The sequence below is a fragment of the Macrobrachium rosenbergii genome, chromosome 12 (assembly GCF_040412425.1).
Source record: "Macrobrachium rosenbergii isolate ZJJX-2024 chromosome 12, ASM4041242v1, whole genome shotgun sequence".
In the NCBI taxonomy this organism is placed as follows: domain Eukaryota; kingdom Metazoa; phylum Arthropoda; class Malacostraca; order Decapoda; family Palaemonidae; genus Macrobrachium; species Macrobrachium rosenbergii.
The window spans coordinates 29,523,263-29,538,883 of NC_089752.1; the positions used below are offsets into that span (position 1 = coordinate 29,523,263).

At 37.1% G+C, this 15,621-nt stretch overlaps 1 protein-coding gene across 3 annotated transcripts in view; it reads left to right on the forward strand.

The window, feature by feature from the left end:
- Positions 1–15,621, forward strand: part of LOC136844482 (uncharacterized) — a 41,866-nt gene that overhangs the window by 24,428 nt on the left and 1,817 nt on the right. The window contains exons 4-10 of one of the 3 annotated variants that reach the window (XM_067113771.1): positions 477–684; positions 4,397–4,510; positions 5,456–5,562; positions 6,036–6,104; positions 6,761–6,850; positions 7,761–7,960; positions 9,789–9,820. In XM_067113771.1, coding sequence (XP_066969872.1) covers positions 477–684; positions 4,397–4,510; positions 5,456–5,562; positions 6,036–6,104; positions 6,761–6,850; positions 7,761–7,960; positions 9,789–9,794 — 794 coding nt within the window. In that variant the 3' untranslated portion in view covers positions 9,795–9,820. Of the gene's footprint in view, positions 1–476; positions 685–4,396; positions 4,511–5,455; positions 5,563–6,035; positions 6,105–6,760; positions 6,851–7,760; positions 7,961–9,788; positions 9,821–11,844; positions 12,648–15,621 lie in introns of those variants that run through there. The other 2 variants (XM_067113770.1, XM_067113769.1) reach the window with 2 other exon arrangements.

Here is a 15,621-nt window from a genome sequence, read left to right on the forward strand (position 1 = left end):
CTTTTCTGTTCTTCTAACTATTCTCTTTTCTTCAAGGCTGATATCCGCTAAGAGCTGGTCGATGTACATACACACTCTGGATAAGGGGAAAGGCAATAGTTCTGAATATAGTTTCAGGTTGTCAGCATATGCTAACCTGAAACTCTAGGTTATATCACGCCATGTTTAACTTGTGCCTGAGTGTACCAGAATAAAAGTGACTACACTCAGAACTATAGCCTTTCCCTTTATCTAGATTATGTACAACGACCAGCTCTTAGCAGATATCAGCCTTGAAGAAAAGAGAATAGTAAGAAGATCTGAAAAGACCTTGTACGAGTATAAAATCAGTTCTACCGATGCAGTCCTTTTAACAGAACATGCTTAAAAGAGGGTCTACTTCCTTCAAATAATAATACTAATAATAATAACAGCAAAAATTTTTTAGCCAGGCAAGGTGCCCCCTTCAAATAGGACATCTTTTTCCCCTTCCTCAGGGGCTTCACTCTCTAGCATCAGCGAAACCGACACCTTTGCGCCGTCGTCCGCGCCTCCGACACCTCCCACGGGCAATCCGAATTCAGAGGACGGCGAGAGATTTGGCCTCAGCGGGACCTGCGGCAGAGCATCTTGCGTCCGTGGCCTCAAGTCCTTGTCCCGGGCCCTAACAACTGCTTCGGCATCCTACAGGACCCGACACTCGAAGTATGTTGAAAGGCACTGATATTAATTTTCTCTTCCTAATTCATTTTTACCTGTGCTTTTGGTCTGGGCTAGATAAGGACATTAGGTTGCACGTCTCGACGGCCTTTGTATAGCGAGTTGGAACTATTATTAGTTTATACCTCTAAAAAAATTTTTAAATTCGTTAAAGAGCAGATAGAACTATTAATATTGGCAGTATATTTCTTCAGTCTTTTCCTTTTTGACAAAACACTCATGTGCATACAGTCTATCAGCGTCGCTGGTTTTCTTGCATCTAGCTTACAGAGGTCCATGTAAACCAAATATATAAGATTAAACACCGTCACTAATCAAATTGCAAACGTATGTATAGGGAACAGTCTAGAAGCACAGGTAAATAAGGTAAATAAGTTTAAATAAAATATTTAGTTAGTTACGGCATTGAATTGAACGAGAGCTGGATTTTCAGTTCTGGTATTGATCTACTGAAGAAACGTTCTTTCAGAGAACCTCATGTTCCATGACGCATTTCATCTCCAAAACCTATTCAATGTTGGCAGAAAGGTACTCGACGACCTTGGGTTATTTATCTTGGGAGAATGACAGTTTTTTTTTTTCTCCGTAATGACATGTAGATTCTATTTCAGGTTACTAAGCAAATGACACCAGAATAGCCTTCGTTAGCAATGCATTACTCGATATTTGTAAAGTATTTGAGTATTTGATTTTCTGGTTGCAATCTTACGTTTAGATCCATAAAGTAATAAATGTTCCTCTGAACTAATAACTTACGTAACAGCTGACGGAGAAACTGTTCAGTGTATGTGTGTGGGCATCTGCGTGTCCCTAGTAACTGAAGAATCTTCCGTTATTTTGTTTTCAGATATTGCAATTCTTATGGAATTGGAATATGAAATTACGGCCAAAGGCCAAGCGTTGGAACCTATAAGGTCATTCAAAGCAAGAAGGGAAAGTGAGGGTAAAAAGGTTTCAAAGGCATAACAGGAGGAAAGTCTCGTGGTTGCACTATGAAACAATTATTAGAAGGTGGAAAGTAAGATGGAAGAAACAAGGAGAATATGAACGGAGGTACAGTAAAGGGAATGAAAGGGTTGCAGCCAGGAGCCAAAGGGACGCTGCAAAAAAACTTAAGTAATGCCTTCGGCGTACTGTGTGAGGTACACTGACGGTACTGACCCCCTTTGGAGAGCAATTCATATGTAACGCCCTGAAAAGAACATAGATTCCTCCCCAAAATTCGAGCTACGCTTCGTGGTGATTCGAAGCCTCCCTAGAAATTTTGAGAAGCAAGGATACAGTTGCTCTTTGGTAAACAATGAGTAGATGTATGGTGTATGGTATGTCTTACGCAATTAAAGAAAGCCATAGGTATACCTGTTGTTGTTTGTCTTCAAGACCGTGATGGTGGTCAGGAAAGTGGGTTATTATGATTAAACAGTTTAGGGGACTTCCTGTTAGCTATGTTTTTTCTTTAATTTCTTTCATTTTCTATTGTGGCCGCTTAGTTCTGAAGAAGTCGAGAGAGTAAATGAATATTCTCTTGTCCTCCTAACCATAAATGTATACGTGCCAAAATAATAATAATAATAATAATAATAATAATAATAATAATAATAATAATAATAATAATAATAATAATAATAATAATACAGGTTTTGTTAAACAAAATGGCAGTTCCAACAGCACTTATTTTATATAGTAAACGCTCAATTCGTCTTATCAATTGCTTTTCTTGCGCTGGAATGGTTGCAAGCAATTGACCGATGTTCATATCCGGTGGTGTAGTGATGTGTAGGTGGTGGTTCTCGTGGGGTGTCGACTAGTCGACACCCCACGAGAACTACCTCCTACACATCACTAAACCACGGATATGAATATCAGTCAATTGCTTGCAACCATTCCAACGCAAAAAAAGCAATTGATAAGACGAACTGAGCGTTTACTATATAAAATAAATGCTGCTGAAACTGCCATTTTGTTTAACAAAACCTGTAATAAAGAAAGTCTGTTTCCTGATTTTACAATAATAATAATAATAATAATAATAATAATAATAATAATAATAATAATAATAATAATAATAATAATATACTGCTACTTTCTTCCATGATTTTACCGTAAAGTATTCCTATGCCCCCTTATACGTAATTTTATTTCTTAATATATGAACCTCCTGTTCTATTATATTACGGTGAAGGGGAAATAGGCAAATGAATTCCAGATAATGTACGAGGTTGCGTGTCTCGTAATTCATCACAGAATGTAGCGTGACGCTGGAGACCTATGGAGTCATTTCAATATGAGTAAATGAGATTGCTCTCAGAGTAAGGTATTGTTAGGATGAATATATGTTTATTTTTGTGTGTATTATTATTATTATTATTATTAGAAGCAAATATGCATCTTATTATTATTAACTGATCAATCTACATTTCATTTTTATATCAAGCAAGAATTAAAATTTTCAAAAAGGCATTCTTGTAATTTTCTATATCTCTATACTGTCCATTTTGGTCTTTGTTCGGCAGACGTTGGAACAATATAAGGGCCTAGCTCTTTACTCTTTACGATGAATCGCTCTCTCTCTAACAAACTTCCCAAGAGTAGAATGTCCATAAGTGAACTAACCAGAAAAACAGAGCAGTTACACAAAATACAAAAATAACCTACAGAAAAGAGGATAAACGGTTCACAAAGCATATCAGTATATATACAAAATAAATAACAGTCGAGAAATATATCAAAAGACAGGCTAAGGATCAGTAGCATCCGTAAGTTACTTCTATACATTAGGGAACTGTGCAGTTGTGGAATCTTCTGATTTCCAAATGTTCAAGCAAGGAGTAAATTTATTCCCAATTCCTACTGACGTCTCCTGAATTCAGGTGTATGTCTTTTATTTTCGTTCCCTCGTATTTATTTGCTTACTCATTACCTTTTCCTAGAACATCTCTCTCTCTCTCTCTCTCTCTCCGGGCAGATTTCCCCTTGGAGCCCTCTTGGTTTTATAGTCTATTGACTCTGTCCATATTGGTTTTCGGCTGAAGATTTAAGGAAAGAAAGATAGGGGCAGTTCTCCTTAAATACAACCGGTTTTTCATTGTACTGAACAGTCTTCCTTTTGTGCCACCCCTGACACGTTTCAGTTTGCATGTTTATAACTGTCTCCTTAGGTATACGTACTACAACTGCTTCACTGCATAGCAGGCACGTGCAGAGGGGTGATGCTGTGGGTGCCCAAGCACCTGCCTCTTTGCCCCCACGCCCCATAAGTCACTTTTTATTTTTAATATATGAGTCTTCAAATATTTTCATACATACAGCTCACACACACACACGTATGCATATACATTATAATTATATGTAGGTATACCTGACAAATACATATGGACAGCATGTTATAAGTGGTTTTCACTGTCACCCCATATATATATGTGTATATGTATACATATATACATATATATAAATGTATATGTATATGTATATATATACATTTATATATATGTATATATAAATGTATATGTATATATACATATATATATATAAATAAATAATATATATATATATATATATATATATATATATATATATATATATATATATATATATATAAAAGTACCCTTTTCTAGTCCTGAGCACCTGCCCATTGATTTGTCTCTGCACGTTACTGCTGCATAGTAATAAAACTGTGCAACCCGTGTTCATTGCACAGGTACTGCAACTGCTCCTCCACTCACCTACTGAACGAGGTCACAATGGTGGACGCCCAGGTCATCTACGCTTCGAGTCATGATCCCAATTTCCCTCCGGCTGCTATCATGGACGGGTAAGGTGTTTTGTTCTTTATAATTTTCATAATTATGTCTCGACTGATTGATTTATGGATATGACATTTAAACCCAGCATAAAGAATTTTTCAAATAATGCTCTTATAATGAAATATTCTTTATTAAAACATTATTTTCAAATACTCCAAACCTTTAGAATTACACAAAATGGTGAAAATAAAATGTTGATGATGGTAAATAGATAAAAAGAAAAGCTATGTAAAGATGACCAGCTTCTTCAACGCACTTTAATTTATCCTGAAAAAAGAGGATAGCGCGGGGAAGTCTGCAGCACTCGCAATGAAAATTATCTAATAGACGATGATATCATATATGAAGCATTTATACCGTTAATTTTCCATTACGGGGCTGGATCTAGTGTCAGTCCGCCCTTTTTGAAATATATACTTTTTTTTTTTTTGCTTTTGACTCGTAACACACGATTAATCTATTAACGTACTGGAAAAAGTGCGTTAATTCCCGCCGATGTCTCTCAGAAATGTATAATAGCACGTTTTTATAATCTACTTTTTTATTGGAATTTTATTATTATCTAAGAAGAACACCCTCTGTTAAACATGTTTCATTAAGCTAAGTATACCTTAGTTTAACCAGACCACTGAGCTGATTAACAGCTCTCCTAGGGCTGGCCCGAAGGATTAGACTTATTTTACCTGGCTAAGAACCAATTGGTTACCTAGCAACGGGACCTACACCTTATTGTGGAATCCGAACCACATTACACCGAGAAATGAATTTCTATCACCAGAAATAAATTCCTCTAATTCTTCATTGGCCGGTCGGAGACTCGAACTCGGGCCTAGCAGAGTGCTAGCCGAGAACTCTACCGACTCGTCCAACGAAGAACAAGCATGTTTCATTAAGAATGATATTAATGAGACATATTATTATTACTATTATTATTATTATTATTATTATCACAGCCGCAGAGACACCTTTTGGGTGTCAAATGGACTCTATCCACAGTTCTTGGTCGTCTCACTGCCTGGCCTCACGTCCATCGACAACGTGAACATCATCGCTTATAATGGTAAAACTCTCTCTCTCTCTCTCTCTCTCTCTCTCTCTCTCTCTCTCTCTCTCTCTATCCATAACTTTTCTATTGTGTTAAATTTTTAAAATCTGATTTCATTAGATGGTCTCTCGGCCTAGCACAAACCATTCTTTTCCTAAACCACGAGCTTTTAGCTTTGCCCGTGAAAGCATTTTCAAATGATCGATCCAAATCATTATGCTTTATAAGAGTTTGATATCATCCAAAGCATTTATTTAATTTAATAAAACACAAAATATAAAATATTCTCAATAAAAACTCCCAAATAAAAAGAAATTAATCATTCATTTTCGAAAACTTCAGAAGACACACTCACAAACAAAAGGTTATTGCCATTCAGAAAGGCTCACAGATAAAAAAATAAAATAAATCCTGCGCCTCCGAACTGATCACGATTTCTTACCCCCCCCCCCCCCCCCCGCCAACAACGTCCCTTCTTCTTGCCCCAGTTCGCAAAATCTCCGTGGCCCGAAGCATCAAGAAGCAGCCAACGGACTTCGAGGAGATTGCACAAGAAGGTAAAAGATTCTTTAGTATAATAAACCTAATTGAATCAAATTGCTTTCGCGGTGCCAATAAACTTACGAAAGGATTAGTACTTAAAGGTCATGCTAAAAATGGGTGTGTTTATTATATATATACACACATATATATATAATACAGTTATATATATTTATAATACATATATATATATACTGTATATATACACATACATAAATACATCTATAAGAATGTATGTGTATATATATGTATATATATAAACTACTTGTCATTTTCACCAGATATAAATTTATCTCTAAAAGCTATAACGACCCTTTGATCTCCTCACACTTTTTAAATGCATTTAGTATTACAAACCTAGATTCCGACTGGGAAACGTACGAAGTCCTCCCTTTCGGAGTGGGATTCGAACCCACACAAGAGAGTTAAGAGTAAAATTACCCTTACCCAAAAGGCCACAAATACTTTCACCGCAGCGAGAGCTTCCTCATTTATTTCCAACTCAGATTCAAGGTTTGCAGTGAAAAGCGTATCCAAGAAGTGTGAGGAAAACGAGAAGTTAAGAGGGCATTCTTGATATATACATAACACATCATTGTGTATTTTTAAATGTTTCAGTCGTCAGCTACTTCTGTTTCATTACTGTTTAATCAACTTCCTTGTTCCTTTTCAGAGCTGAACCAAGAGGAAGGCAAGCTACAAGAAACGCCCATCTTATCTCAGAACGTCAGCGCTATTTTCCTCAGGATCACTATTGAGGAAGGCAAGCAACAAACATCCGTTTAGTTTCACTGCTGTTACTTGGAGTGTCAGGTTTTATGGCTGGACCACTGTTATTTTTGTTAGGATAATATTTCTTTTGATCTTATTTTTTTCCGCAACAAAGAATTTTTTTTGGCATGGTGGTATGCAAATTAGATCAGAGCCGACCAGTCGAATTGGCGGATATTTCAATTGCTCTGCTTCTGCGAAATTAGTTCTACAAACTGTTCTAAGCAAGTTTCCGATGGCTTGGAATTCAGTGGAATGTGTTGTAATATGATCTAATAACTTCCTCACTCAGCATGCAGTTTAACCATAAACCCTAATCTTTAATGGAAAATTACGTGGGAAATTATAGCAGGCGACAAGAACACGAGTCCTGAGGGCTTGGTTTTCCGTGTTATCGCCATTGCCAAACGCCTATATTTACTGTTTTCACCATTGTCATTCGTAAACATTCTTCAGGAACGGGAAAAAAATACCGTTAACCTGTCAAGCAGACTAATTTTGTTCTTCTCCTCCCTAGTTTTTTCTTCTATTACACGTATTACTTTCATCTTTTATTACATTTAATTTCCTATTATGCTTCACGTCTTCAGTTTTTTCCTACATAACAGTTTACACTAGGGCTCGCCTCAACCAATCCTTCACCCAAACTGAATGCCTGTACCCCATATTTAAAATATTACTGAACCTTAAAAGGGATGTGATCCGAGTGGCGATGGAATTTAAATTTAATGAACAGGAAACTAAATACACACTGTACTTATTAATAAAAATGATTTCATTAGAAGAGGCGAAAAGAAGTTCCCATGTGATGGATTCGGTACCACTACCATCACCTCCGTTCGCAATTTCGTTCTTATATTTCTTCTGTTCACACCTAACTTCTTTCTCTCTCTCTCAAACAGCCTACGACCACTTCTGTGCCGTGCACAGACTGAGTGTCACAGGAACGGTCAGTAACCCAAATCCCACCAGCGCCAGCCTCCCTCCATCCAAGCCAAAGGTGAAGACAGAAACGCCTGCCGTCGCTCCTCCGCCCAAGAAAGACTCGACTATGGCCATCAAGCAGGTTCCCGCTTACCAGAGGCCACATGAAATCGAGCAGGTTTGGTGTTTCAATCGTCACGTGCTCTTATAAGTAAGCAAATATCGTTTAAATAAACAAGGAAGAATAATGTATGCACAGTCGCACACCGTGCAATGACCTTCACTTGCATGTGTGTTGAAGCTCCCAATACAAGCGGACCTATCATAGGCTATATGCTAAAAAAAGTAAATAGATAAATAAAGTGGTGTCCGAAACATAACCTGGAGCCGATCTCCTGCGGTCATCTGAATCACCCGGTCCAACACACGGTGTTATACTATAGTTACAAAACACTGAGACAGCACATTATAATAATTACTATAAGAATGTGATATTCTATTACAGGTAAAGAATCATTACTGAGCATAATTGTTCGGAAGTCTATGGAAATAAAGAATTTTTTATACTTAGTGAAAAATATCGTTTTTTCTTTGTAAACATAAATAAAAGCAAGATTTGTTACACATAAAAATACAATAATTTATACTTTAAATCGCATAATAGAAGTTGCTATCTACCGTTTGTTTACGCCGTCCACAAATACTCTCACCAAGCGATACATCCGCAATGTAGTTAAGGAACCCCGTTTGATACCATGCAGTTTATTAAATACCTCTACCGCTGCCTTTACATGTCTAAAACTGAAGAACTGATGGTAGAGACAGTATTCTACAGGCCTACCTACTGCAAAGCATTCGTAATGACTGGCAAAATAAGTATTTTCATATAACAAGACTTGTTGACGCAACCGGTAACCTATAGGCCTACTTACTACTTAGCACTTTTATTAACGAGCAAGATTTTTTTTTTACTTCGTATTATGTCACATACATAAGATCAGTGATGCTCTGAATTCAAAACTGAAATCGCCATTGAACTTATACGCCACCATAGTATGCTGCAAGGTCTATAGACCTTGGTATGCTGGAAATGGAAGTCATGTAAACCGAGAAAGCCTGTCTCCTGCTAACAAGACTGGCGCAAAATTATGGGTAAATAAAATTCGTTATGCTTTGCTTACCCGTGAAACGTTATTCCATTTTCTCTTGAAGAATACCTGTGTCCATTTCTGCAGTTGTAAGCTGCACAACGTACCATTACGAAGATTTAAACGAAAAAGTCACAGTGTGCACTAAGCGACTATTCAATTTCCCGGGTACCCGCTTGTTTTTGGCCACAAGGCTCTGCGGCTGCAAGCAGCGCCGCCCTGTTAGCGGAACGCAAAACTAACTTACAAATAACTTTTCCAGTTGATATTGACCTCTTAAGTGTCAGAGGCTCAATATCGACAGTAATAAATACGAGAAAAATATATACTTAAGTGCTTAAATTTAGCGTATGCTTGGAGACTACATATATATATATATATATATATATATATATATATATATATATATATATATATATATATATATATATATATATATATATATATATATATATATATATAATTAGAATTATATATCAGTAAATTATCATAGTTTCAATGTCTGGTAGTGTCTGGAGCCTCACCAATCAAGCCTTATGCTTGTGTGTGTGTGTGTGTGTGTGTAAGTGTGTGTGCGTGTATGTGTGTGTGTGTATCATAGGACTAAAGTACCTTCCATTCATTGTAATCAGACGTGCAAGCAGCACGATGTAGAAGAGAAGTATTTTATTTGCCTTGCAATTTCAAATCTGATTGGTGATCATAGAACTTACAATAACTTTGATGTTTCTGACAATCCTTCTCTTTGTTAACTACCGGTCTGAATAGTCGGTATGGCTATACCATTTTTATGCTCATGGTTCTCTAAAATTCCTGTTTCAAACTTAAATGCATCACGAGTGGATTCTCTTTTCACAGCACTAGACTCATCTGAAGGAAGGATGGTTAAGGTATTGTTCCCTTAAGGTAGAAGAGCATCATTAGACTAGTCTAGAATTAATATACTTTTTTGCAAGGTCTTTCGTATTATCTGTTTTGAGAGGGCAAGCAGAATTTAGCCCGTATCGTAGACGTAGAATCCTAAACAACTCTAATATCTTCTCTGTTTTTTCTAATAAAAACCAGAGCATGTGGAAACATTTAAATTTTCTGTATCTTTAATGTACTGGATCCATCAGATAAACCTGTTCTAAGGTATCTAGTAACTATCTGAACAGCATCTTATGCATGAAACCGCTTTAAAAACGTCTAACTCATGGTCAATGTGCTTGGATGCAGGCTACTAGAGAGTAATGCTTGGTTGGATTTACCTATCTTTGCTCTCAAAATGTAGCTTCCGATTTAGATCTTTATAAATATCTCTGCATTCATTATACTGCTCTTTCTCTGTCTCTTGAAGATGCTGAATGGTATTCACGTTCTAGTCTTGACTGAAATCAGACACTGCATGAGCTGTCAATCTCTTCTTGAACATTAGTTATTCTTAAATATACTCGTAGACGTAGCAAAGCCAAGTACTGGAATCTATCCTAGGGTGCCCATGTAAATTTAACAAAACAAAAATAGTCTTTTATTAAAAATATATTTTTTACCATCTTCGTGCTGACTGAGTTCACAAGTAAAAAGACAATTCGTTGAATTATATATATATATATATATATATATATATATATATATATATATATATATATATATATATATATATATATATATATATATATAGGCATCACTATTAAATCCAGATATTATGGATTAAGGGCCCTTAGAGCCCTTACACACGAGGACACTAGTGTCCGCCACCGGTGTCGGACACTAGTTGCCTCCCATATTATCAAATGGAGCCTTTCACACGAGGCAACAGCAGTGTCCCAAGCAGACAACTTCCGGGCAACAGATATTTCGGTGTCTCGCTCCCGCAACACGTGGCGGACACTGACGGTTGCCGCCACTCACTGCAAAGCATTGTTTTAAATGGAAGCTTTCACACGTAGCCACCAGTGTCCGCCACCGCTGCCCACTGGCCAGCTTCTCATGCTCAGTTTGACACCCACCATCATCCTATGATGGAAGGAGACAACCTATCAAGGACAATTTCGAAGAAGGTGGAGGAGAAGCTGAACACGGAGGACCTCATTTGTGAAATAGAAAAACTACCAGCACTATGGGACCCATCTTGTGAGGATATGCAAATAAGATAGAAAAGCAGAACTGCTGGAATGCAATAATGGTGAAACTCATTCCTGATTTTGAAGAGAAACCCCTCTCAGAAAAGAAAGAAATACGTAAGTCCTTTATGTTTATTTTTATTTTCTGTTTCATTACATGTTCACAAGGCAAGTAAAGAATCTACTGTGCTTACAGCCACAAATACAAAAGGCATGGGTGTTCCAAAGCCTGAGTACGATTCTTGTGGAGCAGGAACATTCAGGGTTTGATTTTCAAGTTTCCTGAAAAATTTACTCTCCTTGAACACAGTTGTGTCAGAAGACTTCCCATATGCACCTACATCAATAAATATGAATTTGTGTGATGCATCGCATACAGCAAAAAGCAAAATCGAAAAGTAGTTCTTGTAATTATAATACAAAGAGCCACTATTCTCTGGTTTGATTACCCTGATGTGTTTCCCATCTAAGGCACCAAGACAATGAGGGAAATCAGTCTTTTGGTAAAACTGAGCTGCAATTTCCAACCAAAATCTTTCTGTCACATCAGGAAAACAAACTGTCTTCACTCTTTCCCAAATAGCCTTGCAGACTTCCCGGATGATGTTCGCGATGGTAGATACGCCTAGTCTGTACTGGTATTGGAGATCAGTCATGGTGTCACCGGTGGCCAGATACCTGTAGCAAAAATTAAAAAGAAAGTAGGAATAGGTTAATTGTGACTGCAGCACGCACACACACACACACACATACTGACGTTGTACAGTTTGCAAATCGTATTTCTGATGTTTATGATTTCTCTTTGTCAGTGGTTGTTGTTCAGAAGAAGTGGAAGGGAATCCGATCCTGCTATGCCAGAGAGCTGTTGAAGAAGAAGCAAGAAAAGAGTGGATCAGGTGCCTGTGGACGGAAGCAATATGTCTACTTTGAAGCCCTGCGTTTTCTTGAAACTGTCTCCAAACACACTGCAAGCAATATGGATGAAGAGACTAATCAGGATAATGAACATGAAGACTCCCAAGAGCTAGGTCAGGAAATGCAAACTTGGGAGACTGAGAAACGTCCTGGAAAACGTTCTCATAACCAGTCTCGGAACACAAAAAGTAATGATGATGAACTCATTGAACTCCTCAAGAAAAAAGCATTGCGTGAGAATCAACAGGCAACGAATGAAAACGACGAGGATAGGATGTTCTTACTATCCTTAGTAACAGAACTGCACAAGGTACCTGCAGACAGAAAATTGAAGCTAAAGCAGGATATTATTGCCACCATTTACCAGGCTCAACAGGTGTACCAACAATGGCCACAGGACTTTCAGCATCAGGCACCTCCCAGATACCAGCCTCCACAGCCATCACCAGTTTTCCACTATGCCCAGCAACCAGCAGTTCATGGGGATTATCATAATTCTCTGAATAACATTCCTCAATGCAGCAACACTAATCTACAAACAACTCCTATGTCTACACCAGCACCATCACCAGCCATGTCTGACATCAGCAACCATATGAATGATAATTAGTTATTTCTTGCATAGTAAGCACCTCATTGTTTGTACTAAATAGAACTGTACTTGTAAGGAAATAAATATTACTAATAGATCAAGTTTTTAAGTTTTTGTCTTATTAATAGATCTAGTATTTTTTTATCATGTATGTCCTCATAAAAAGTACCAGCAACTAGTTATATAAGGCTTACCTCAAAGTTACAGCAAGCTTCTCGTCTGGTGCAATGCATTCTCTCATGTTTGTGATAGTTCCTGTGATGTCTCTCCTGACGTAGCTGAGAAGTTCTTCAAATGACGGCTTGCTCATACGAAAATAGTTGAAAAACTTCTTTTCATCAGCACACAAATCATTGAAAAGTGTATGATGCGCTCCTGTGTTCATTCTTGATGACAACATGGGATGTACATGCACCTTCCTCTCTACAGAGCGCCTCTTCGATTTCTTTTTGGCTAGCAAAGCAACAAGTAGAACCTCTTCGTTTCCGGCCATTCTTCCGACTGAGGTGTGTGGGTGGCTCACTAGTTGCCAGGCGGTGGCTCACTAGTTGCCAGGCGGTGTCTTGAGCAAGGACACTAGTGTCCGACACCGGTGGCGGACACTCGTGTGTAGGCAGCCTGATCAGTCATCTGACTTTTGGATATACAAGATATGAAAGGCTTACGGTAAATGAAAAAAGCTCTGATAGTACCTGGTGCGGAACTAGACTCGAAATTTCACTTTTCCTTTCCTTGTTCTTCAGTCTCTCCTAAGACCCAACTTCTTCAAGTTCGAGGGCGTGTCCTGTGCCACATAGGACACCAATTCACCCTTAAACTTCTTGTTATTAATATTGTTTTACCAGCGCATTAAACGAAAAATATGCGGTTCTTTAAGCTCTTGCTAAAGAAGTAGACCATTCTTAGAGTGCTGAAATCTTTGTCATTGCCCCTTATACTACACAGTCTTGCCTCCTTTAAATGCCTCTCTTCATCCTCCAAGTACTACTGGTTGCTCTATGAGGGAGAGCTCAATTACAGAGAACAACATTCCAAGTCTGTTATTTTATCAATGGAAAAACTAGAATTTCACAAATAAATAGGGTGCTAATCTCCCATTCACACAAAGTGACTGGTGAAGAGAGCCTCATCTTTCTGGTAGCACTCACAAGATGGAACAAATTGCTGAACACCCTCTAAACCTTTCATTTTCTTAAGTCATATCGCTTATGCCCTTAAAAAACCAATATCTTTGGTTTTTTGCCAAAAATTCAGTGTAATCTTTGATTTTTTACTTTCCCCTTCGCATACCCATGGAAGACCAAATAAGAATTTTTTCGTGGCAATTCTTGTCAAATTTGATACTATAAAGCCCAGAAGTCTGAGTTGGAATCATTGTGCATCACTGATTAAATTCCAACGTAGAATCACGCGCACCCCTCTTTGTCAAAACTTCCTTTAAATTTTAGCTTGATGCACCTGTTTGTTTGCCGTCCTGTTTTGGAATTGGAGGCATTAGTCAGTGTGAGCAACCTCTGCACCCAATTTTACTTTATAATATATTTGTTTCAGTAAGGTATCTGTGTATTCTAGTCTCAATGGAAATTCCCTATACCTAAAGTAAAAATTTCTCCCTTTCTTCGCCTTCTTGGTCCGCTTAATAACATGCTATTTTCACTCTTAATAAACATGCTTTTTTTGTCTCTATCTGACCACGGATGCTTTATATTCCAGCATTTTCTACTTTTGAGTTTGAATAGTACTATTCTCTTCAACAGCTAACAGGATATCTGGTTTTATTTATATTCGTTTTATATTACCCCAAGTTTAAGAATTTAAACATATTACACAAAATTTTTCACATTTTTACCCAGTGTTCACTTACTAGAATACCTTGAACCCCTGTTGGCAAGACTGACTTAGAATTTCTCAGATATTTATATATGTAAACGATAATAAACGTTACCCAACTTATAATTTAGCTGTATCTGTTTACAAAACTGTTCTCATATTCGGAACGTTTCTTCTTCTTTATTTCACGCCTTAATAGGGATAAGTGAAAGGCAATCTTTAAGCTATCCTTTATTCTGGCCTTTGTTCTCTTACCATCCACAAGACCTTAAATTTACACTTTCTGTAGACCCATTTTCGTTTAGCGATACAAGAGTTGATAGGTAGCAGCCTTTTTGACTCTTAAACAGACCAAGGGACAGCTGTCAGTCACCACCCTATTACAACTACTAGGCTTATGTGAGCAGTCTAGATTGGTGCTGTCTGTCATCCTTTCAGCCTGCAACTTCTCGTACTTTCTCTCTATCCCTTTTATTTTTGAATTTGGTAATCTTCCTTTAATTAAGCAAATTTCCATGGCTTATGCATAATTTACAGGCCTCACTCTTGAGCACACCAAGAACTTTTGTATTCCGTTTCTCCTTCTGATAACTGCATTTGCGTCATTACTCCTTTGGCCTCTTGGCAAAAAGAAAAAGAAGCCGATATGGAGTTATGACTTTATCAATGTACTTAAAATGATAATGATGCTCTTAGAATGATAATGATATGATAAGCATGGAACAATCTTGATGAAGAAAAGCCACAACAAGCAAACAAGAAGATATGATAACGATAGATTTGATATCCAGTTAGAAAAAATTTTCGATATATTTTTCTAAATACAGAATATTTTGTCAGTCTCTGTAAACTATTTTGTTCGGGTTATCTCAAAAAAATTTTTGTTTTGTTTCCTAAACAACTAAGTGATTTTTCCTATCTCTCTCTGTTATATACATACATACATACATACATACACACACACACACACATATATATATATATATATATATATATATATATATATATATATATATATATATATATATATATATATATATATACATACATATACATATATATCATCCGCATTTTATGTGAGTATTCTAATAACATATATTATCGGTTTATTTACGTCTGCCTAGCTGCTTTATTTCGATAAATACAAACTTAATCTCCTTGGTATTTGCTTATTGAAATATTTATCTAGTCAAATGATTGCCTTATTTTAAATCGTGCATTACATATTTAGCCTATCAATCATTTGCCA